We start from the raw sequence: 24,412 nt of genomic DNA, 5'->3' as shown, positions 1-24,412 counted from the left end.
ATAACGTTAGCATTTACTTGTAGTTGGGCTCTTGGTCTTTGGTGAATATAAGTCTAATATCACTTCTGCTTTTAAATCTTTTTCTATTTTGTAATTTACTTTAATTTATTCATGTTTTGTCTCCAACTCATCAGAATAAAACACTAGTTACAAGCTGAAACCAGGACGTCCAAATGCCTTTTTTACTCAGGTCACTACAATAACGTGCTGAAATACACCTTTCCTGTATCTAGTCTTTCGTAGATTTGATTTGTTAATGCACTAAAACAAAAAGTAAAATGAACATTGCTTAAGAGTCTCAAATCTCTTGTCCAAGTCGACTCGAGTTTTTTGGGGACATGTCACAAGTGAAGCCTCTGATCAATGTGTGCGTGACTTAAGCCAGGTATATTGTGCAATTTTGGGTTGTCCCAGATAAAAAAATAAAAAATCTCAAGTCTCATTCCTCTAAACCTGTGGTTATGTCACGCAGTTAGAAGGTGTGGAAGATCTTAGTGACACAAGTACAATACTAGCACCTTAATGGTGGTAAAACCAAGCAAAAATACTTAACTCAAGCTTTTCTTCCTGTATTGTTTTGTATATATGATGAAATACCACTACTGCAAAGGTTTTATTCACATCTTCATTAGCTTAGCTTTGCACTGTACAATAGAGATCATGGATGACACACGATGACATTTGACGTGCGTCATAGACTGCAGTAGAATTATCCAGTTTTCATACATTAGTGCTGATGTCTTACCGAAGTTTTAGATTCATCTCTCACACTGTTGCTTTTAGGGCAAATTGTCACAGTCAAACTGAAGTCCCAGTGGTAGGTTTATCAGATGTTAAACTATTTGTTTAAAAGTGCTATGCAAGGGGCAAGAGGGGACAAAGAGAAAACCAATGACCTAAAAGATACAATAAACTTTGTTTACCTGGTGGGAACTGCAGAGTTAGTGATAACTGTCACCCCAGGCAACCAGTGATATTGTAAGGGGCTAGTTTTTGTGTTGGACCCAATAAAGGTGCTTGAAACAATTCCTCAGTGTAAATTAGTTTTATTAAGAAGGTTTATTGTTGGCGAGGCAGGATGTGGAAGTGGTCAGCCCTCCGACTCACTTGGTGGCACTGATCTCCAGTCTGTGGGAGAGGACAAACAGATCAGTGCTCTACATTGACAAGTGGGAAACGGAGTTCAAAACAAAGGCAAGACTTTCTACAGTGGGTGGGGAGGAGCTGAGTCTGGAAGGGAGGTAAAGGTCCTATGGGGAAGAGTGAAGTGGAGGTCCTGGCAGTGTGTCCGTGGGAAGCAGCTGTGGTGGGTCACCAATCCCTGGTGAGAAGAAGAACTCCAAACCCTTTGGTGACAATTTCCAACAATATCCTATATATTCACGTAGACTGGAAAGTTGCGGTGATTAGCAGAAAAGCTAGCAGCTTGGCGAAGGAACTGAGGAGGTTCATATACAAAGTGATGGGAGCAGGTGAAACTGATTACTGGTGATTAGTGAAGCTGGAACAATGTGGCGGAACCAGGAAACAGGAAGTGACTGCATATATAAGTCCTGAGGGCGGAAGTGAAGTTGGGGATCCTGACAGATATCTACAAGGCAACTTCGGATTTGTTGTCATAGTAATATTACATAGTATCAACCAACATTCCTGTCTAAAAGTAAAGAACGTCTAAGTGCTAATACTGTATTAACCAGGACAAAAAAATCAGAAGAAGGAAAAAGACAATACATTCAGGCCACTGACCTATTTAAAAGAATGCCTCTTGTTACATTTAATGATAACAAAATATTTGTGTCAATTTATGATAATAAAGGTTTTAGATCACATCATTCAGCCCCTATACATGACATTTTGTCATTGTTTTGTAGACAGCCTTCTACGATTAGTTAAGACTGAAATTCAGAGCTTTTCTCTCATAGTGGCCATGGAGTTACAGTACATGATTGGTGCATATTGAGTGAATACAAGTGGAAAGATACCAGACAATACTCAGCCCACAACAAATCATTTCATAGTTGTCTGTTTGTTACATAACTGTGTGAATCATTGGGAGATTTTTTTTTTTTTTTTTAAGAAAAGATGATTTTGATCCTGACTATGTGCAGACAACTTTACCCAGCGGGGTCTATACACAGAGAATGATGTTGCATTATAAGCAGCGATAAGCAGCCTCTCTTACTCTCGCTCTCTCTCTTTCTCTCTCACACGACATCCCATAATGATACTCAGACAGACTCAGGCAGACACCCGCTCAGTCCCGATTGGTAGAACTGTTGCCAGGGAGCGTTGCCGTCTCAACGTGGATAGAATCTGTTGTCTGGTACACTTTAGACATGAGAACAACTGCAGGATCTGAATATTTATAACGAGGGAACTGTTCATATTGAGATTGTATAGAAGCAACATAAGCACAAGGAGAATTATTTTTTCCTATTGTCTCACTTAAAAAAATTTTCAGTATTTTTTTGTTGGAGTGCTGTACTTTAAATTAAATATTAAATGATTATTTCTTTTATGTCAATTTGTCTTCGTAAAACATGAATAGCTCAGTTCTGTTCATGTTATCTGCGTGGAAAGACACCAGCTTTACTTCAAGATTTAACTTAGTTGAATTATTTCAGTCTTGAAGTACTAAATTCTAAATACATAACCTAACTACGTGTGACTTTTATGGTTTTATGGCTGAATGTTGACCTATTGCCACTTGGTAGGTATCTACAGTATAATTGCTACTAAAAGTCTGCATGTACTGTATGTTTGTGTGTATGTGTGTGCACACGTTTGTGTGTGTGTGCCATCTGGCGAATCATCTCATTTCTTCATATTATTCAAATATGTCTGGACCTGCTGCTACAGTTAATAACACTGTGCGTAGGTATGAATCCTTCATTAAAATGGATGTAACACATTCCAACAAAGCAGACAACAGCAATCAGAGCAACATTTAAATCTCATATCTTAACTCAGAAACTACGCTAGCACAGACACACACACACTCTCATCTCTGACATACAGTGGCAAAAGTTACAGCCGGGTATGTAACAATGATTATACAAACACGCCTTGGTATGCAAGAAACTTTGACATGGAAATGCAAACATGCACTCAAGGAAATGGGAACTCAGGCAGCAGAGAGGCACACACACATAATCACCCATTACAGAAACAAGTTAAGAGGGTCCGTGCCTGTATTTTTTTAACAATTTTTTATGAGGCGTGTGCAAATATTGTATATATAATGCAGGCAGGAGGGGGTTTAGTTTGCATGTGCGTGATTGTGTGTCATTTGCTCTTGCGGCTGTGCTATTATCCTTAAAATGTACTTGTATGTATGTCTTTGTTTTATGTTTTTTCATGAGCACATCTACATGAACGTGCTGCTGTGTTGTCTGTGTGCAGTGTGGCACACCGCCGTCCTGTCTGCCTGACTCAACATATTCTCCGTTCACTCTCCTTTGCTCTTTCTCTCTCCCCCTCCCTCTTCATCTTTTCCCTCACTCCACCCCTCCTCTCACTCTCACTCTGCCCAGCTGGCACGTACATGCATGTCTGTAGACTCTGTACTGTGCTTGCTGCCGTGGCACGCGCCAACCTCACTGCAATGCAGCCCTGTGTGCATTAATTGGCAGAGAGACAGTGGGTATGTGGTATGCAGGGCGGGAAGGATAGAGAAATGGGAGAGGGGGAAACAGCAAGAGGCAATGTGAGGACACAATAGTAACATGGACGGACTGATGGACAAGCAGTGTGGCCGGTTTATAGAGGGACATACAGACAAATAGAAGGTGTATTGCTGAGTGTGCACAGGGAGATTAACTGACTGTGTGTTGGCATGTGTGGAAAAGCACGTGTTTGCATTAGTGTGTTTTCGGATTTGGGTCTCCTACATTTGAATATGCTTTTTGTGTGTGCTCGCTCATGTGTTCCTATATGAGCTGCACAGATATCACACTGCTGGGGCAAAGCTCTCTAAACCAAAGTCTGACTCACTGTATTCAACGCTTTGTGATATCCTCCCTTTCATATTTCCGCTGTGACTGAAGAGTAAAAGTTTGCTCAGTTTAGCACAACTTTCTCCACTTGACATTTCTTTGGCAAGAAGAAAGAAGCACATTGTGTCTGGATGCTTTTTGAGGACATGCACAGTTACAAAATTGTTATGCCTCAGCCTTTTTTTTTTTTTCAACTGATTGTTTAGCGTTTGATAAAAGGATTTAATATACGAGATTTGGAAAAGATTTACTGATTGTTTTATGTTGCATCACCCAAAATGGAGCTTGGTGGTCCGAAAGCTTCCTCCTTTGTGTTTTTAGGATTTAGCAATATTTATATGTGCGTGTACGTACATATTGTACAAATGCACTTACTCATCTGTCACAGCGATTCACACTTACGTCCTCCCACACACTTCTTTCTGAAAGTCATTCTCTCCTTTTTGTGTTGTCTTTTGTGTTTCCTTCCCTGTCACAAGCCGTGACATCTGGCTCCTGTCTTCCCTCATCCACATCATGCAACATTTAGGGAGGCCTTTCCCTTTGCTGGTCAAAAAAGTAACAAACGAAAACACACAAATGTCACCTGAGAAAGCTGAGCCACCGATGTGGAGGCGTAAATTAATCATGTAATTTATCAATTCATGTAGAAATACAAAATAGTCTTGCGTGTAGACAGTACTTCTCCCTACTTGTGTGTAGGTGTTTGGCAGAGAGGCCCTCTCATGATTTAGAGAAAATACACAACACTTGCTCAAAAGTAAAACCTCTTTTTTTTTTATAACTATTGTCTTCCAAAGACCGCAAGAAAATGGGAAATACCTTGAAATTATGAACCTTTTTAATTCTGCAATTGCCAGACTAGCAGATTACTAAATTGTGTATATTAAAGCTTCCAAATTAGTAAAGCTTTGCTTTACCCAGATGTGACACATACTCTCCAGACTTGCGTCAAACAGGGATTTTAGAAGTTTCACTATTCTCTGTCTAATTAATTAATGGTGGGTTTGACCTTTGTGTGCTTTTTTCATTCCTCTTTTGCCTCAGTCATTCTTCTCCTCTTTCTGTTAGACCATATACTGTAGGCGTCTGTGTCCACAGGCAAGTGGCAGAAGTTGCTTCAACCTAATTGTCTTTCTCTACTCGTACTGTCCTCAAATGACTTTCTCTGTGTCTCAACTCTCTCCTCCCTCCCTCCCTCCTTTGCTTCTCTCTAGCTCTGCCCAGTCTCTGTCTCTGTCTGTAACTGTAGCCTGTGTTTTTCTCTCCCTCCCACTCCCTGCGACGTATAGATACTGCATTGATCAGACACACGCGCACAGACACATGCACACACGCACACACTGAGCCTCCCACTCCTTTCATCATTGATTCACTCTGCTCTGCTCTTGCTTTCTCGCTTTCACGCTCCCCATTCTCTTTCTCCCTCTCTCTGTCACTCTCTCTCTACAGCGGCACTTGTTGAATTCAACCCTTGGAGAGCAGAGAGAGAGGAGAGAAACAGAGAGAGATAATGACAGGGAGGCAGAGGGAAGCTTTGAGACAGCGCTAGGACAGACAGTGAGCAGAGAGAATGGGGCTTTGGAGGATATAGAGAAGATAGAAGATAGGCTGGGAAGACAGAGGAAAGTCAGTCAGACAGCAGAGAGGATCATCTTTGAGACAGTGGGAATGACACTTTCAGTTAAAGAGAGAGCCAACCAGACGGAGTACATCAGAGTGCTCTCCCTCCATCTCTAACTACTCCTCTTCTGTCCTGGTCCTGGCTGCTGCTGATGTGTTTGTGTGTGTCAAGGCTCCATGGTGTGTCTTAACCAGAAGACTGGCTTACACAGGTCAGAACTGTCTGGTGTAACAGTGAGCACTTTTCTTTAGTATTCATGCATGTGTGAGAGACTGTTAGCAGGGCAAAGTCGTGTGCTGGTCTCTCTAGGTGAGTGGTTGTGTGCCAGAGTACACAGTAATTTCCCTATGCAGCCTGTACTGTATGTGTGTTCGCGCGCATGTGTGTCTGTTTTTGTGTGTGCATGTGTGTATGTTTATTTGCGCACACTTTTATGTAAGTAAGTCAGAGTGCATGTCTTTCTGTATGGAGTGCATGAAGTGGGAGTGAGAGAGAGTGTGTGTGAGAGAGGCGGTGACATTTTTTTCAGTTTGTATTCCTGGAAACTGTTCTGCAGTATTGCTCAATAATGAAACTACTGCGTATATGTATGTGTGTGTGTGTTTGTGTGTGTGTGTGTATGTATGTGGGTTGGTGGGAAGAAAAAAAACAATGACACAAGGTTCAGGAAAGGAAAGAAGGTGCAAGTATGCCTGGAGACTGTTACTTATCAAAGTTAATATCAAATTGTGGGTTTCACCGTTTTGTATTCTAGCCAGAAGTTTATAAAGGGATCAGATCCTGACAAACGTATAGGCTCAGCAGAATCGATTGTGGAATTTATGTTATGAAGAACTGCTTGGATTCTGACTGAGAAAAGTTGTTGGCAAGGATGGATTACAGGTCACCAGAGTGTGGAGGACAATTGTTGATGCATTAAGTGCATAAGTGCATGGAGAGAGCATAATGTTCCCGGAACTTAAATCATGTAAAACAGCGTAGCCCTAAGGTATTTCACAACATTCTTATGTACAGCATCAGAGCACACAATACAAAGTATTGTATTGTGTTTTTCTTTCTTTTTTATGGACTGACTTGACTCCTCCTTTTTTCTCCTGCCTTTACTCTCTCACCCACTATCTCTGCATATCTATCTGTCTTTCACACACCTCTCACTTCTCCCTCAACTGTGTTCATTTTCTCACTTCATCTCAACTCTATTTTCATTCTTGCTCTTTGCTTCCTTTAAGATTCTCTCAAATTTTCCTTCTCGCCTCTCTACCTCCCTCTGGCATGTCTTTTCATCTTTCACGCATTTTCTATTCATTCTTTCTTTATCACTGTATTTCTCTTTTCCAACGCATTCTCCATACCAATTTGTTTTTTTGTTTTTTTTGCTCTTTACAGATGCCTCTGTCACTGGCGAAGTCTGCAGTGAATATCTGAAACCTCATCTTCCTCCTCCTCTGTGGCCAACATGTCCCAGCTGCTCCATGTGGAGATCCCAAACTTTGGAGCCACAGTTCTGGGCTCCCTTAATGAACAGCGCCTGCTGGGACACTACTGCGATGTATCTATCTTGGTCAAAGGTTAGTTAAGCTGGAGATTTTGATATGGTTCCAAAACAATAGAGTTTTTTAAATGAATGTTCTCAACTTCTTCTTCTGTCATCTGTTTATCATCCAGGTCAGGCATTCAAAGCTCACCGGGCCGTTCTGGCTGCCAGCAGCCTCTACTTTCGTGACCTCTTCAGCAGCTCCACTAAGACCCAGTTTGAGTTGCCCTCCTCAGTCACACCTGCTTGCTTTGAGCAGATCCTCACTTTCTGCTATACAGGGAAGCTAACAATGGCAGCTAGTGAACAGCTGGTGGTCATGTACACAGCTGGCTACCTCCAAATTCAGCATATAGTTGAAAGAGGCATGGACCTAATGTTCAAAGCAAACTCACCTCACTGTGACTCACAAACAGCAGGGTCCTTAGAGGAAACAGGATCCGAGCCCCAGAGTCCTTGTAATAACGGTAATGGCCTTGTGGTGGCTGCCCTTTTGGGCACCCAGGGTTGGTCTTCGTCTCTACTCCTGCCACAGCGCAAGATTAAACTAGAAGGTGGTGACCCAACACCTACCACCGTGCCCTCAACACAAAGCAAGATTTCTTCTACGGAGTTGGGAAGCCGGCTAGTGAGGGGCAGTTCTCTGTTCTACACAACAGCTGGAGGGACACCCATCCCTGGTTTGCCTCCTTACCACCTTCCAGGAGCAAGCGGAGGTGGAGCAGGAGTTGAAAGGTCCAGTCCTGGAGCATCCAGCCTGCCCACTACTGACAGTCCAACATCCTACCAGAATGAGGATGAGGAGTTTGAGGAAGAATCTTATGATGGGATCACTGATGATGCCTACAGTCATCTTTATGGGCGTTTAGCTAACCCTTATGGGAGTGAGTATTCTATATTTTTTATATTCCATGTTGATGCTTCTGTGAAGTTTTGCAACACTAGTGGCATATGTCTGAATATTATCATTAAAAACCTTTTAATACAAAGTATGTACTCAGCATTAATCACTAATATTAATTTTTTATCTTCCAAAAACTCAAGAATATCCCATTCAAATACATCAAGTTTTATCAATTAATTCTTTATTCAACTAATTTGAAGTGGTCATAAGGGGGAAAAAAACTGGTCAACTGTGTAAATGCTAACAAGAAAATTCATCATGATGATCGTGCATCAATATTATCTTTCTGGTCATGTAAGATCTTACTAAGTGCATTACTTTGTCCTTGGCTCAGATAGAGGAAATTCATGCCATATCAGGTTAATCTAAAAGTAAAAGTCGGGATGACTTGCAGAAATATATAAGCATAAATGCTTGGGTTTTGGAACCTAGCTGCTCCTTGTTTAGACTTGTTATGTATTGGACAAAATAAATGATGCACATTCATTTCATCCCAGTTACATTATTTAATCTTTCATAAATCATGTATCCTGTGCATCTTAAAAAAAACAGGATGTTGTGCCTCCAGTATGTGTGGGTTCTCTCAGCTTTATGGAGTTATGATTGGATTGTGCATCGTGACCAACAACACACTCCTTATCACAGCTATAGCTGGCCAGTACTGCTTTTTGTTATGTTTTTGGTTTTTTTTACCGCACTTTCATACTGGTTTAGATTTGCCTACACATGCAGGCATAGATATATTCACTGATGTTTACATTCACATAAAAATACACAAAGGAGACACTGAGGTAGTCAGAAACTCACACACACATACTCATTATTCTTAGCATCTTGCAAATGCATTGCACAGGTTTGTCAAATTCTAGAGTTTCAGACATTTATGAAATCCACTCTATTTGCAATCAGTCAGAGCACCCCAGGGTGACATTGTGGGATATTTGAGAACCCTTCACATCTTCCCCCTGTGTGTGTGCGTGTGTGTGTGTGAGTGTTGGCACTGGCGTTGACAGTGTGTGCGTACATGCAAATGCATTAATCCACACTTTTCTGTGTACAGAATGTCCGTGTGGTTTCATTTCTCCTGACCTGTGTGCACCAGAGGTGTGTGAATGTGCATATGCCTCATAGTTTAGGCAAAATAATTTTGTGAGCAAGAACCTAACACCAAGCCTTGGTTCTGTCCCCTTCGAAAACTCAAGTTGCTGATGCAGCAATATGACTTATCTGGGATACATCTGCAATACTGTAAAACATTTATGAAACACAACAAAGCTGCCTTACTAATTGCAATTTCTAGCTTTTCTTTAAAGAGGTGACACAAAGTTTTTGTAGTTTATTGACTTATATATTGATGCTGGAAAACACGTTTATCCTTTTTGTTTTACTGCTAAATACAAAACCCTAGTTTTCGAATGCTTTTCTGAACCTTTTCTGTTCTTGCTTTGTTTTATCAGTCCATGATAAGACAGAGATGGCAGCAGTGCCCTTGGCCCCGGAGAACCGCAACTGTGTGCTCATCCGCAGGGACCTGGTAGCGCTGCCTGCAAGCCTCATCAGCCAGATAGGCTACCGCTGCCACCCTAAGCTCTACACTGAGGGGGACCCTGGGGAAAAGCTGGAATTGGTAGCTGGTAGGCACGCAAATACAAGTTCATGCATCTCCTTGCTCAAATTTTCTCGGTCACATTACACCACATGCCTGTGTACTTTGTCTACATTTAGACAACTTAGATCATTTCATGTAGCCAGGGTGAATGAGATGCATTGAGTCACTGAGATTGACTGCCAAAGTGGTTTGGCCCTCGTCACTGTGTCAGTCTGAAAGGGATAAAACCTGCAGAGTTGTTCTGCTGAGATTGAGAGAGAAGAACGACCATCTCTGCAGTAGTCATCAATCAGGCCTTTATGGTAGAGAGACTAGAGTAAAGAGCATATGACAGCCTGCCAAGAGTTTGCCAAATGGCTCTTACAGGGCTCTGAGAGCATGAGGCACAAAAATATTTGGTATGATGAGATAAAACTGAACTCTCTGGTCTGAGTGCCACATAATGCTCTTGGCAGCCAGACCAGAGATGTTCAAAGAGAGCAGGTACTGCTCTAAATGTAGCTAATATAATTCCATTGATGGAACATGATAAAAAAATTTTTTTATCAATTTAAATTTGTACCTTTCAAACTGAAGAATTGAATACATCCTACTGTGTCTTAAATGAAGCTGTGGCCAGTAACTGATTAAAATTTGTGCAAGAGCTCAAAAGGTTACTACATAGGTCTGATTAAATGAGAATGTAATGCAGTTGTTTTAAAAACAGAATGGAAATGTGTAATTCAGTTTTATAGGCTTTAAGCAAGATACTGTAACTGAAAATTGGTTGTGTTTATAGCCTCCAGCTTTGATTTCTCCTTCCTCTTATGTCAGCTTAAGCTTTGTCTGTCTCAAACAAAGAATCTCCCTAAACATGAATTTCCAATATAGCAAAATACTAAAACATGAAGTGGTGATTGTTTAAAAGCCAAAGCCCAAGAAATGGACTGTAATGTGAGCAGTTCTTCTTAAGAAATCCTCTTCGTTCTTGCTACACAGGTACACAGGTGTTCATGACTCGAGGCCAGCTGATGAATTGTCATCTATGTGCCGGTATCAAACACAAAGTCTTGCTCCGCCGCCTGCTAGCCACATTCTTTGACAGGTAAGTTTAAATACATGAACAACTTCAGTTTGTATTAGTCTGTAAGAGCCTACTGTAAGATTTGTGTTCTGTGTATGACTCAAACACTACCACTGTTGTCACAAACCAACTTTCACACTCCATCTGTGGCCATGTTGTGCAGTGCGGTTAGTTGTGTGTGTTCCCGTGTCTTTCTACTGTATGTGCCTGTTGATGACTCTGCCCCCTGGTGTTGACTTTGTATCTCTGCAGAAACACTTTAGCCAATAGCTGCGGGACAGGTATCCGTTCCTCTACTAGTGACCCTAGTAGAAAACCCCTGGACAGCAGGGTCCTCAACGCTGTCAAACGTAGGTTTATTTTCTACATCATTTCATATGTCTGAAAGAATTTGCAAAAAAGTAAATTTGCCTACAAGAAGTTTGCTGTTTTCTCTTTTACAGTCTACTGTCAAAATTTCAATCCTAACTTCAAGGAGAGTGAAATGAATGTGATTGCTGCTGACATGTGCACAAATGCGAGGCGTGTCCGCAAGCGATGGTTGCCCAAGATCAAGTCCATGCTTCCTGATGGCATGGAGGTTTACCGTGCAGGAATGGGCATGGGTGCTGCTGTGGGTCTTGGCCTGGCATTGGGAGCCTCACAACCAGGGGTACCTCTCCCCTTTGAGCCTGACTTCAAAAGCCTAGAGCAAAGGTTGTATCCAGATCGCAAGGACCCTCTCAGGACTCATCCACCACTGGCAGAGGGCAGCCCCGTGTCTGGGGCAGCTGGTGCAGAGGCTGAAGGTGAAGGTGAAGGTGAAGGTGTCGCCCAGGAGGAACAGGAGGAAGATGAGGATGAAGCTGGATTAGAAAATGGATCACTGGGGGCTCCAGCTTTGATCCCAGGATCTGAACCAGGCAATTGTGGTGACACGCCACATGAGCAGGAAATGGAAAGTTTTGGACAGGGTCTGAGAGTGAATGGACAGTGAATGTCTGTGTGGGATGCCTCTCACTTTGTGAAAACTGTTTAACACCACATTATTTTTTGTTTTGCTTGCTCTCTTACTCTAACATCTTGTCCACCACTCTTTCTACTCCTCTGTGCTTCCTCAACAAGAATTATTCAGTACAAAAACCTGCGCTCGTGGATCTTACTATACAGAAAATTGTCACACATGCATGCGCACACGCGTGCTTTTGTACACGGATACTTACTCATAGTGGAAGTAGAACTGATCATAGAAGTAGACACAGGCATGGCATTAGCACGCTGATAAATTCAACTATTTCTGCTCCACCCTATTCTTCTCATATTCAGTATTTACTAAATGTTTTGGCATCTGCAGCAATATTACAAAGGCTTGATAGCAGAACAAATGACTGTAATGATTCATCATTTCAGTGCAATACAAAAGCAATAGCTACTTTGCTGGCAGTTTATGGAGTGTGGTATAAAGGTTTACAAAACGATTCTATTTTCTTGGAAAGCTGCATCTGCAAATGACCCGTGTAACCTTGGAAAACAGTTCAGAGAAACACTGCTTTCTCTTCATAAGCAGCTTATTTTGCAGTGTTTGGCCACTTCACATCATATGATAAATATGTATGGATATAAAACAAAGATAGTATTGTAGTTAAAGGTCAAGTGCTGTGATAGCACCATTAAATAGAACAAATTTCTACAAAAGAATCTATCACATGGAGTTGTTTTGTCATGCATATTTTCCCATGACACACTGGATTAGATTGTCAATGTGATGCCTGTGTCTGCTCCAGACTGCCCCTCCCAACATACACAAACATATGGATACAAACGCACACACCAGTGTGCACATTTCCCATCTTATGAAACTAGCCTTTAATATCTGCATCAATGCATTAAAAATACAGTTTCCAAAAATCTAATAGTGCTTTTGAACTCTTAAAAACAACATGATTTTGTGTTGAAGATACAGAGAGAGAGACGTGAACAAGAACATGCACCTAAATCCAAGCCTGCATGCATGAGTACGAACAATGGATACAGAGAATTGCTGAAAACAACAAAGCCACAAACCTGCATTTAAATAAGAAAACAAATACTGCCGCCTCAAGATATTTCATTAATGCGCAAAAGAACTTTTTTCCACCGCTGGGATCTAACCTCAGTCTGACACATGTTAGAACTGACCTGGGTGTGACCCAGGATTGACTATGTTGTTGACAGTATCAAATTTTTGTTTTTTTAACTACAGAGTGTACTGTCACCATGAATAGAGGAGACTGACTATAAGGAGTAGTAAGAAGAAGTGCACTACACTCAGTGGTAGAAGACAAAAATGCCAGAGAGAAGCATTGTTTCACCCTGATGCGGTGGTGTGATTGGCACGAAGGCTTCGTAGTCCTGCTTCCATCCTTTTTTAAAAATGTTTTCTCCCTGAGGGGGGTGTTGGGGGTAAATTATTTAATAAAATTTATAAGAGCGATTTCTGCTGGCTTATTGCATTTGCACTTAAAAGATTTTAGTGGGTGGGGAAACCAAGGTGTTTGGCAAAATGTGACTGTAAAGTTCGAAAATGTCCTCCACATCACCCCAATTATTTATTTGATTTAGGGAATTGTGGGTTTGGCAAAGAACGAATGGTCTTTCTGTAGAAGGCAACTGTGTGTCAAACAGCGACTTAAATCTGTACTTTTTCTTTTTCATCTGTTCTCAAGCTTTCAGCCATTTATAGGGACACAGTCCAAACAGCCTTGGCTTTTTTTTTCTTCTTTTACAGATGTACTGTTTTATATTTTCCTCTTTTTTTTTTACAAGTTTTCCTGATTAGCAGTGAAAGAACATTTAATCTCATGTTCAACGTTTTTAAACAAATGAACGACAATGTTGTTTTAAGAAACCTACCAGTTGTTTTATTCATAGAATGAAAGTGAAAAACAATCAATCAAAATTTCTTTTAACAATTAAACATACAATACAGTCCGTGCCCCTGATAAATGTATGTAAATTGGATCAGTTAGTTTCTGCTTCGGTGCTATAGCATGTCAAAGGGTGGGCCTGGTTATTCTGCGTCTGTGTTCCACATATCTTGTTTCGGGTACTTTGGGGGAAGCTTTAACATGGCCCTGCAGAAGAAGCACAGGGTTGTAATTGCACTAGGTAATAATAATGACGTTTACAGTATATTTTATTCTTTTGGAAGACGGCTGTGATAAAATGGTTGAGATGATGGTTGAATGTAAACTGTAGCACTGCTTTGGTAAGGGCTCCAAGCCTTGATTGAATATGGTAAAATACTGAATCTATGTTTTTATATGACCTACCCTTTTCCTTCTAAAAAGTGTATACTCTTAAAAATGGGCCATAACTTAACAGAAATCTGACTGTGAGGCTGGACGATTGTTTAACCTAAAGCTTTTGTAATTTACAAACTGTTGTGAACAGGTCTTCCAACATGGTGAAAACCAAGAAGCATTTCCATAGTATGTAGAATGATGTTTTATTAACCTATTGTTTATACAGTATATTTATCCCAACAGTCACACATGTCTCTAATTTTGAAATGATATTTCCAAGTTTCTATGTAGATAAATTAAGAAAATAATTTCTTTAACAAATTTTTTAATTTATTAAGTTTCAGTTCCTAAAGTTGGTCTTGTAAAAAATAAAACAATAATCAAGATATTCAGTTGTTTATTGGAGCCACTACCTTAGTGAAAGGACTTTTGAGAGGATCACCTTGACTTCTGATTTTTTCCACCAAGGTATCAGTCTTCCCATTACTTTATATTACAAAATAAATTGTAGCTCAATCATACCGCAGCTCTAAAAAACTGAACCCCTGTACTCCACCTTTTAAATTGTACAGTAAGTATTAAACATCTATTTAGCCCATTTCCCTTTTTTTTTATTTTCATGTACAATGAATCTTCGGTTGTGGTTTTACTAAAATCTATGATTGAAGAAGCTGAATCCACCTGCTACTTTTTCTTAGAGGAATTTAAAATTCCCTTAATTCAGACAAAGCAAAGAGTGGACCATTGATATACTCCACTGTAATAATTAAGGGTTGTGGAGCAGTGCCTTAGACTGTGACTGTGTGGGAGTGGATGTGGTGTTGTGCAGGACCCACATATAGTGGTAGAACAAACATTGACAGATTTTATTTTGTTTACTATAATTGTAAGTCATACATGTTAAAATGGGCCTCCAATAACCTTTGCTCAATATATAATTAAATAACTTGCGTTATTTTTCAACAACCAGGATCCTCTGAGCTGATCAACAACAGTGAAATAAACTCCAACATGTCAAATATGTTTTAGTCAAACCTGTTCATTCCCTTGTTCACATTTAAGGAAACTTCACTTCAGAATAGTCTTTCCCACAAATAAACAACTTCTTTCCCTTGATGCTTTTACATTTTATCCCATTTCAAGCTTCTGCTGTATCCTGTATAATAACATAGTATTTCTGACTCTCCTGGCCATCAAAACTTACAAACCTTTTAAGGAAAATTTTGTCTTGCTTGTTTTCTGCATTTTTTTTCTTATGCAGGGTTAAATTGAACATGAACGAAGTTGCACCTGAGAAATTCTCAGACAATGTTGTGGCTAAACTTTGGGGAGATGAGCTCTATTTGAGGTATCTAAAAAGAAAGTTGGGTAAATGTCCTATTTGTTTTACATGTTAAAATATCTCTTTTTATAAATTCACAGAACATTTTCCTTTGCAATTTTTGCCATTCACCTATACATTTACTAATAATGACAAAATTATTTTTACCAAGGCTTCTTCTCAAATAAATTGTTGCTACTTCCTATAACCTTATATAGTGCTCTGTTCGTTCCCCATAGCTTTTGTTCCACTGAATAGATTATTCTGAAAACAATACATTTATATGCAAGGAGACACTTGTAAAATAAAATGCATGCCATTCTGACACTCACTCTAACCTGATGAAACCTCTGATCTTTATGCACCATGTATTTTATGCTGAACAAGTGTTGTCACTGTTAGCAAACAAAGACTGTGGAGTCTTGTAATGGGTAGGGTTGTATTTTTTTATCACACAACCCAGCCTTTTATTGAATGTTTGTGTAAAGTTGAATCTCTTGTATAAAAAAAAAATACAGCAAAGTAGTGATGATGAGTGAATAACTAGACTAACTACCCAGTTGAGTGTGCATTTGAACTTTCAGCAGACTCTTACTAAAATGCACTGAAAGTTTCTATGTGTATGTATGTGTCCTTGAACATAATGCCAGCACTTTAGAACTACGTACAAAAATGAAACCATAAAGGAAAACGTCGAGAGTGATCGAGGGTCAGATGAATGAGAGGAAAACGCAACTTTCAAAGCCATGTGTTCCGAGCGCTGACAATCAGAACAAGGAGGAGACCCAAAGTGCACTATGGGAGATCTGACATGACCTGCTGTGCTCTTGCTATTTGCTCTGTCTTTCTCCATCTTTTTTGGTCTGTGCTAGCTTACTTCCCAGAGTAGAGGAACATTGTGATGTTATGCCATGCCTTCTTGGTTAAGTGTGTGTCTCTGCAACAAGGACTGATATTTGACTGATTCCTTGGTGCTTCATGAACAGACCTGTCCCATGTTGACATGGACCATATCTGGAAAAAGTAGCTCTGGTAGGAAAGGGCAAGAATTGCTCCTAAGAGGTCTGGGCATATTGGTAAACTCTTGATGGACAACGGCCTATATGACAAAAGAGTATCTTATCGTGCAACCCTACATTTTGATCATGGTAAATTTCTTCACTATCAACAGGGTTTGGACCAGGCAAACTGGGATGGGACAATTTCAGTGTTGATACTGCTTTGTGTTTCAAATGGAAAAATGTTAAAATGTTTATGCGCCTTCTGACACAAGCATCAATAATATATACTACAGAAATGCAAGTTGCCACTTTTGATGTTGCAGAAGAACCTACCTTTCATTCCCATCATGGTGTTTGCCATCACAAGTTTCATTTATGTAGTCTAAGAATACCTGATTTCTTTAAATGCAATACAGAAAAAAATTGCTTTCTAATAAAAGAACTTACTTCACCATATATGGCCTTTTCTCTTTGTTTAAGTTACTTCTTTAAGAAAGCTATGTTCCCAAAGTAAAATGCTTTAGGGATTTAGACAGTTCTTTACCCCTAAATAAAAGTATCCAATTTGATAAGATACCAACCCAAACGGAACATTGTTTAGGACAACAAGTTGTGTTGCATTGTGGAACTACATAACTGTCTGAGGTATAAAAAGGTGAAAACATAATTAAAATAAAATAGTTCTCTTAACTAATAATAATATTGTGTAAAGAAATTAAATTAAAAGTATTAAATTTATTTAAAAATAATTACATTTCCCTAAACACAGCAGTAACATGCAATATATTGCATTTGAGAAAATGGGACCTTCTGAAAGGCCGTATGTTAAACTTCAGAATGGGTCTCAAAACTATAATAAAATTATAAACTATTTAAAAGATCTACAGCAAAAAACAAAAAACAAAAAAACCTTTGGAATGATGCGTGTAAAATGATTTGAATTTGACAATTGAATTACAAATTTTTTTTTATTAAATTCTTTAGGCTGTATTTTAAAAATGTTTTTTGTTAAAAGAATGATAGAGAGAAAACTTTGAAGTGGTAAATGAAATCTCACTTCTTTATATACTGGTTAGACAAACTTCAAAGCTTAAAAAGTCATAGGCAATTATGTAATGGCAAGTCAGCGATTTAAAATCACAATCTTAAAAAGAAAATACATTAAAAATCTGTATACAAGCAATAATTTCCTTTATTAGCCTTTATAGGGACGTCCACAGTTCAAAACGCTCATCCTTTAAAAGACATTATTGCTTGTATGTGGCTTTTTAATTATCGTTTATACTTTTTAAGCTGTTGATACTTCTTAAATCGATGACGCCATTAATGACATCACATAATTGCCCTTGAAGTTTTGCCTTTGAAGAATTTGAGATAAAAACATTTCAGTTTTTATCCTCTTTGCTTGTAAAATCCTTTCAGCGCCGAAGCATTCACAGTGTACTTTCTCTTTGGAAATTCTTTTTCTGGTCGAGATGACGTGAAGGAAGTTGAATCTTCTCAGGCTGCTCTGGTATCTATTTGTCAGCCTACGTAGCTAAGACGTTAATTGCGACGGCAACATCGCGCGCCGTGTTCTCCTCGCAGACTAATGTGGCTTATCAGAAATTTGTCACATAAATACACTAGGGAGGAATAAACTCATATAAGAGATCGACTGGAAAGGCAACAACTTCTGTCCTCCAAAATGAGCGACGACGCAGACTCCCCTCCTGAGAGGGAAATGAAGGTAGGCTCTGTTATCAACTTATGTTGAAAAGTTAGCCTGGCTAAGCTAATGTTTGCTAGCACTGTCATATCAACTCTAGTGTTTTTGGCTAGATTAGATAGCTAATCAGCTGGGTTTTTTTTAACAGTTTTCTGTTTAGTTAATAATCCCAAACCTTAACGTATTCACACAGATGTGTATATGTAACTTTAACATAAACAAAAATCAAGAGAACATTCACAAAGAACTATAACGTTAATGCATATTTGACTTTTTTCACTGTTAGCTATGCTAGCACGGAAGCTATTAGCATATGGCTAGTTTAAATGTGGTCCTTGAGAGTCAACCACTAACGTCAAGTGATGTGAATTTACTGCTACTGTTAAATTATATATGCAAGCATCATTACGGTCAGTAAATGTTGTAATGTTATATCAATATCATCAGCATCTTTAGTTTATGTGACGTGTTTGCAAAGCATATTCGCTATACCTCAATATTTTAACTTTAGTTTTGAGGCATCGCAAACAGCCGGTAATAAATTATCCTATTTATTTTAGGATATAGCATCAACATTTATATCATCAACAATTCTATGTTTATCCCCATTATGTTTCACGCCATCAAAAAAAACTAGCTTTTCTGTTTTTTGAGCTGAGAAACTATGTTTTCAATCATGTTGCATGCTTATTGTTTTTCTACTTTGAAAATATGTTTGGGGTTCAATAAATTGTCCTGACCTGGTGCAAAATAGCTTTTCCTCTCAAAACTAGCTATCTCACTGCTATTTGTGTGATTTAGGATTTCCAGTTTCGTCAGATGAAGAAAGCCAGAGTGTTTCATCCTGCTGAGGACTTGCCAAAAGAAAGATCTAGTCTGCTTACCATTTCAAACAAATATGGTTTAACTTTTGTTGGTCTTGACAAAACATTCAAAGTTTATCAAACTCAAGATATTCTGGCTGCAGATAAAGTTGATGGCAACTCCAATGAAATAGGTATGAGTATGACTATGAAGACTTGAATACTGTTCAGTTCTTTGTAAAAATTTCATCATTAACAACAAATAGTATAGCATAGTTTACTTTATTTTCTTTAATGTCTCTCAGTTACAGTTCACAAAAAATGTTATGTTTGTTGCAGTTGATGGAATAGCAGTAATGGCAGAGGTGACTGTTCAAATGGTTCTTCATCACTTGGCTCTCAGTTCTGATGAACTTACTTTGTCAGTATGTGGTATGTCTCAGGAGACGGGTTTGTCCCTTACATTCTATGATGTCCGCACTTTCATGAACAAGGTAAATTCTTTAGTCCTTTTTTACTTATGTAACATTGTATTAAATAAACACCATACAATAATCAGATTCTGTTGGGCGGTATAACAAAAATAAATCTAAGAGAAATTCACCAATTTTGCTTTATTCTGCAGGAGGGTGTTGCAATATGTCTAAATGAAAGTATTTCAGTAAATAATTGTCTAATTAATTAATTGTCAAATTTCCTAGAATCTGGCAGAATTAGTCACTTTGATCTGCTGATAAGTATTTCTATACTTTATTATTATTTTAACGTTTTTATTTTTTTATTTTTTTATTTTTTCAGGCAAGACCAAAGAAGTTACCTTTTGCATCACTGCAGCCAGCTGTACCCTCTGGCACTTTAGTCCAGGACCTGAAGTGGAATCCTGCTCAAGCATCCACTTTGGCTGCCTGTCTGTCTGATGGCAGTATGATGATTTTGGATGTTACTGACAGTGTCAAAGTGCAGGCTGAATTACCTGCTTCAAGTGGCATCACATGTGGTAAGTGAGACTAGTAGTGGAGTTTATCCGTACTTTATGGTCTGTACTGTGGCTTGACTGTAGTTAATGTTCTTTCTTTCACATAGTTTGCTGGAGTCGAAAAGGAAAACAAGTTGCTGCAGGAAAAATGAATTCCACAGTATCTCAGTATACACCGGTAAATAAATGTCATTCGCCATAATTACAAATAAAATACAGAGCGCAACAGTATCCAAGCTTAATAACTAATTTCTTTCTCTGTTCAAAAGACACTAGAGGAGAAGAAAGTTATTCAATGTCCACACTTTTACACTTCTACCCCTGATGACCCTGTTAAAGGTAACATGGCAGTCTGTGATGTATTCATGTAAATTGACCTCCACATATATTGTCAGATGCCACTAATATATGTACTTGCGTTTTACTGTATTTAAAGAATAAACTGATAAAATCACTAAAACAAAACAAGCAAACCTCTTCTCCCTTAAATTTAGTCAGGGGTTAATGACTTTCTTTCATTTTGTCTCTTGCAGTTCTAGATGTACTCTGGCTGAAAACCTATGTGTTTGCAGTGGTATATGCTGCTGCAGATGGGTCTCTTCAGACCCCTCCTGAGCTGGTGTTTATCTCCCTTCCTGTGAGTATTTCCTACAGTCACCTACTGTATATCGCCAGATCGCATTTGTATTTTTGCCAGGTTACACTCTACTTTTAATTTTGACCATATAAAAGCCAGATAATTCCTCTGCTATTATTGTTAGTGTTTTGTAGTCTAGTGGATCTGTTGTTACATACATAGAGGCTCTTACTGCAGTTAACAAATCCTTTTGTTACGGTATTTCATGCTTCGTGTCATTGATCATGTAAAGCTTTTGCTACTGGTTTCATAGCGTTACTAATGCCAATTACATAAATGTTTCAGTATATTTATTAGCTTTTTGTCTGGTCAGTCAAGAATTTTTATCTTGTTAACACAAAATGACAATAAGTGTGACAAAATTGTATTTCAAATTTATTTTATTACAGAAAAAAGATGAGAAGGTGGAGACAAAGTATCTGAACTTCAGTGACACGGTGTATGGCAGCTGCACAGAGCGACAGCACCATTACTTCCTCAGCCATGTAGAGGACTGGTAAGAAAGATCACAATTTACAAGCAGAGGAAGAACAGCAGAACATTCTCACTTTTTAAAATAAAAACATGTTTTATTCTCTTAAATTGGTACATTTCATGATAAATTGTTACCTTGCTCTTTTCTTTTATTCAGGGAACTTGTGTTTGCAGCCTCAGCAGCTTCCATTGAGGTCAGCGTCATAGCCAGACAAGATGACAAGGTACATAATTAAGTGGAAAGCTGAAGATGTTACAGAGATCTTATGTATCAAGGAAATGAAAGGTGTCTCTAACTACATGGACTCATGATGTACATATCTGACTCAAAACACTTTTCTTTTTTTAATCATTTAGTTTGATGACAATTAGGGTCAGTTTATGGATGGGCTCAGTAGCTTTTAATAACTATATTAGATATCAGCTGCAAAACTAATAGTTTCATCTTGTGTTTTTAGTGTTTACCCACCTGAGAGCTGCTTTTTTGTAAATTAGACTTTTGTTACTTAGACTGAATACAAGTCTTTAATGCTTTACACAGAACAAGTTTTCATTATTAATTTTTTTACAGTTACACAGTTGTTGTTACAGTTGTTTAATGCATTTTGTATATTGTCAGAAATAGACATCTGTAGACTGTGATGATCAAAAATTACTGTCCTTAAAGATCTGGGAACTATGGATTCTGGAAGATGCAAGTAGGGCTGAGCTTCCAGTAACTGAGGCAAATGAAGACACTCTCCCCCTTGGCTTGGCCATAGACTACACCAGCCAACAGGAAATCCACATCAGTAAGTGAAGTTGGCTTTCCATGCATTTCTCCTCTTGAGCCTATCTGACCAGACTTATCAGTCTGACCAGACTGATTGTAATGGGACTACATTTTGCACCAAAGTTTCCTGTTAGGTCCACCTGTGAAACATTGTGTTGATTGAACATAGTTTAGAAGGGCACACAACTGTGTATATTGTCCTGTGTGTCGGACAAAAACCAAGTCATAAAGTCAAATCAACTATCTGTATATTCCCAGGTGCAAGTGACATAGATAGGGCAAGGGTATAACCACAATTTTAATGCTAAGCATAAACCTAATACACTGCTAAAGTGGCTTCAGCGCAAGTCTTAACATAAACTCAGACTTAATCCTCATGATACATCTTTCTAGACAATGGATCTCTAAGTTTTAGAACCTCCTATGTAGTCAGCATTAGCTTGAAAGGATCTGAATCAAAGAAACTAGCTAAAACTAAAGTGTATTGTAAAATGTTTCCACTATGCCATTATGGGTAATTGAGTTTAGACTCATGAATATTAAGTTTGTAACACTAAATGCTAAAAATGGGTCTGAATACTCTACAAAGCAACTATACATTTTTATTACTTTATTTCTGTTTCTGCAGAAAAGTGTTTCAAATCACCAAGCAGGATTGTCTTAGCAGAATAGATTTGTGAAACAATGAAATGCGGTATATTGAATTCTAACATCTGATGATTTTTATACTGAATTTCACACATATTGTCATGACATTCCACTTAGATTTTATTTATCTGCTTTTTATGACTTTTATTTATCTTATTTGCTATATAGTTCATCATCTGCCACCAGAGATAGTGCCACATTAAGTCTGTTTTTATAAACATTCATAGAGTAAAGTGTGTTGTACTGGTTCTTCTGTGACCTTTCTACAAACTAATGGTGTCTATGGTGTAAATCTGTTTGATCTTCTGTAATAGAAAAAAGGCTTTATTTTGTATTTATTATAGTTAGTGTCTTTTTTATTTATTTTTTGTCCTTAGGATCCAAAGAGTTTTATGTTCCTTTAAGCGGTTAAGCTAAAATCTGTCAGGTTTCTTTGTGCATAGTGATAACATCCACTGCAGTGCTCTATTGCAGCATGTGTAAAGAATAGTGATAAGCTACGATCTCAGTACACTGTTTTATCTTAACTGGCCCAGTCTGCCAGACATTCACGTAGAGCTGCTGTAGCTGTCTAGTCACATCTCTCCATCCTCACTCTAAGAACTCCCTCCCTATGAAGAAAACAAAAACTGCAATTTGAGCAGAATTTTTACATGATTGTAGTCTGATGAAAACCTTTATCTAAAGTGAGACATTAAATAGGGAAAGCGAAGACAGAGTAACGAGCGTTATATACTGAGAAAGAATGCACTCATTAAAATGGTTCAGACAAGCTAGAGGACCACAACAAACAACAAAGCCCAGACAATCCTTTTGCAGAATGCTGATGAGGTTTAGCGTGTGCATCAGCCTTCTGTTCACTCTCTCTTTCACTTTGTCTCTGCTTCTCACTACCTTTTCAAAATATAGCTTCATAACAGAGAATAACTAAACATTAGATGCTGTATTTTTTGTTTTTTACTCTTATTTTGTGCTTAATTTGTGAACGTGGGCTAACTTTTTTTACAATACTGCATCACTGTTTACTTGTATATTGAACGTGTGTGTGTGTGTATATGTGTGTGTCTGTTATAGATATAGTTTTTGATTTGAACTTATGCGGGCATAAAAAAAATGCTGTCATAGATCCATGGAAGAAATACACAGTAGATTCAAAGTACAGGATAATAGTCAGAGTTGATTCAGTGGTAATTATTCAAACACAGAGATGTATTTAGAGTAGCTACTGCTGCCATCCCCTTGATGATCAGAGAAGTTATACTTGAATAGTTTTCAATATGAGATACAGCACAGAACAAAGAGGACAAAGGGCACTTTACTGATTAATTATTGACTTGTATTAACTGAAAAATGGATATTTAAATTAGGGTGTAGATGCTAAGTTTTATCATTTAAATGCTGATTTATACTGGATTTGTCATGTTTGTCTGCAGCCCACAGTACACTGTGTGATTTTTGGAAAGTGGGTGTGAGGAGCTGGGAAAAGTTTGGGTGTTTGGCAAGAGGACGAACGCAGTGTATTGTGTTTCACTAAATGAGGCATCTGTCTGAGGACTGTTGTATTGTATATAATTACAGTGTGCCTTTTTCAACTGAACACAGGTTTGTTTATTTTAACCACTTGACGGTAGAATGAGCCATGGTCAGTGAGATACATGCAGCATTAACATGCAGTGTTTGTGCTCAGAGGTAACAAACAGCAGCTAGTCATCATGAACAAGCAGTCAACTATATATGCAAAATGCTAAATTTTTTTTGATATAGTTCTAAGAGAGAGTGAATGGGGATTTTACACTAGGAAGGAAGAGTGTATGTGTGGGACATGTAGACAACATCTGGGTGAATATTTTGTTTTTGTCTGTCTCTCCATCTCATAGCCGATGAAAAGACCTTACCACCAGCACCCACTATGCTAATGCTGTCTACAGAGGGATTACTCTGCCCATTTGCTCTGCTCAACCTAAATCCTGAGGTTAAGCAACTGGTCTCACCCCCCGTTCTTCTCCCCTTGGAGGGCGAGAGACTGCCTCAGCCAGGTATGAAAGCCAGTGACTGTTGTGACACTGGCTAAATGGTGTTG

General features: G+C 38.6%; 2 protein-coding genes across 11 annotated transcripts in view; both read left to right on the top strand.

Annotated features, from left to right (window-relative positions):
• The window catches only part of LOC137103477 (nucleus accumbens-associated protein 2), a 30,621-nt gene extending 13,851 nt beyond the window's left edge, over positions 1-16,770 (top strand). For 2 of the 5 annotated variants that reach the window (XM_067483867.1, XM_067483870.1), the window contains exons 2-7: positions 7,006-7,187; positions 7,285-8,037; positions 9,515-9,691; positions 10,645-10,750; positions 10,982-11,079; positions 11,173-16,770. In XM_067483867.1, coding sequence (XP_067339968.1) covers positions 7,076-7,187; positions 7,285-8,037; positions 9,515-9,691; positions 10,645-10,750; positions 10,982-11,079; positions 11,173-11,705 — 1,779 coding nt within the window. In that variant the 5' untranslated portion in view covers positions 7,006-7,075 and the 3' untranslated portion in view covers positions 11,706-16,770. Of the gene's footprint in view, positions 1-5,351; positions 5,853-6,205; positions 6,608-7,005; positions 7,188-7,284; positions 8,038-9,514; positions 9,692-10,644; positions 10,751-10,981; positions 11,080-11,172 lie in introns of those variants that run through there. The other 3 variants (XM_067483871.1, XM_067483868.1, XM_067483869.1) reach the window with 3 other exon arrangements.
• A 1,109-nt stretch (positions 16,771-17,879) lies between these two features.
• nup214 (nucleoporin 214) overlaps positions 17,880-24,412 on the top strand; it is a 31,076-nt gene continuing 24,543 nt past the window's right edge. For 4 of the 6 annotated variants that reach the window (XM_067483171.1, XM_067483172.1, XM_067483173.1 and 1 more), the window contains exons 1-11: positions 17,881-18,043; positions 18,824-19,019; positions 19,165-19,319; positions 19,624-19,822; positions 19,909-19,979; positions 20,071-20,140; positions 20,335-20,438; positions 20,828-20,934; positions 21,070-21,136; positions 21,580-21,703; positions 24,210-24,368. In XM_067483171.1, the coding sequence (XP_067339272.1) occupies positions 18,002-18,043; positions 18,824-19,019; positions 19,165-19,319; positions 19,624-19,822; positions 19,909-19,979; positions 20,071-20,140; positions 20,335-20,438; positions 20,828-20,934; positions 21,070-21,136; positions 21,580-21,703; positions 24,210-24,368 (1,294 nt within the window). In that variant the 5' untranslated portion in view covers positions 17,881-18,001. Of the gene's footprint in view, positions 18,044-18,823; positions 19,020-19,164; positions 19,320-19,623; positions 19,823-19,908; positions 19,980-20,070; positions 20,141-20,334; positions 20,439-20,827; positions 20,935-21,069; positions 21,137-21,579; positions 21,704-24,209; positions 24,369-24,412 lie in introns of all 6 variants that reach the window. The other 2 variants (XR_010911383.1, XM_067483169.1) reach the window with 1 other exon arrangement.

This window comes from Channa argus, chromosome 18 (genome assembly GCF_033026475.1).
Source record: "Channa argus isolate prfri chromosome 18, Channa argus male v1.0, whole genome shotgun sequence".
Lineage (NCBI taxonomy): Eukaryota > Metazoa > Chordata > Actinopteri > Anabantiformes > Channidae > Channa > Channa argus.
The sequence above is the reverse complement of the archived record's forward strand: the minus strand, read 5'-3'. Positions and strand labels throughout refer to the sequence as shown.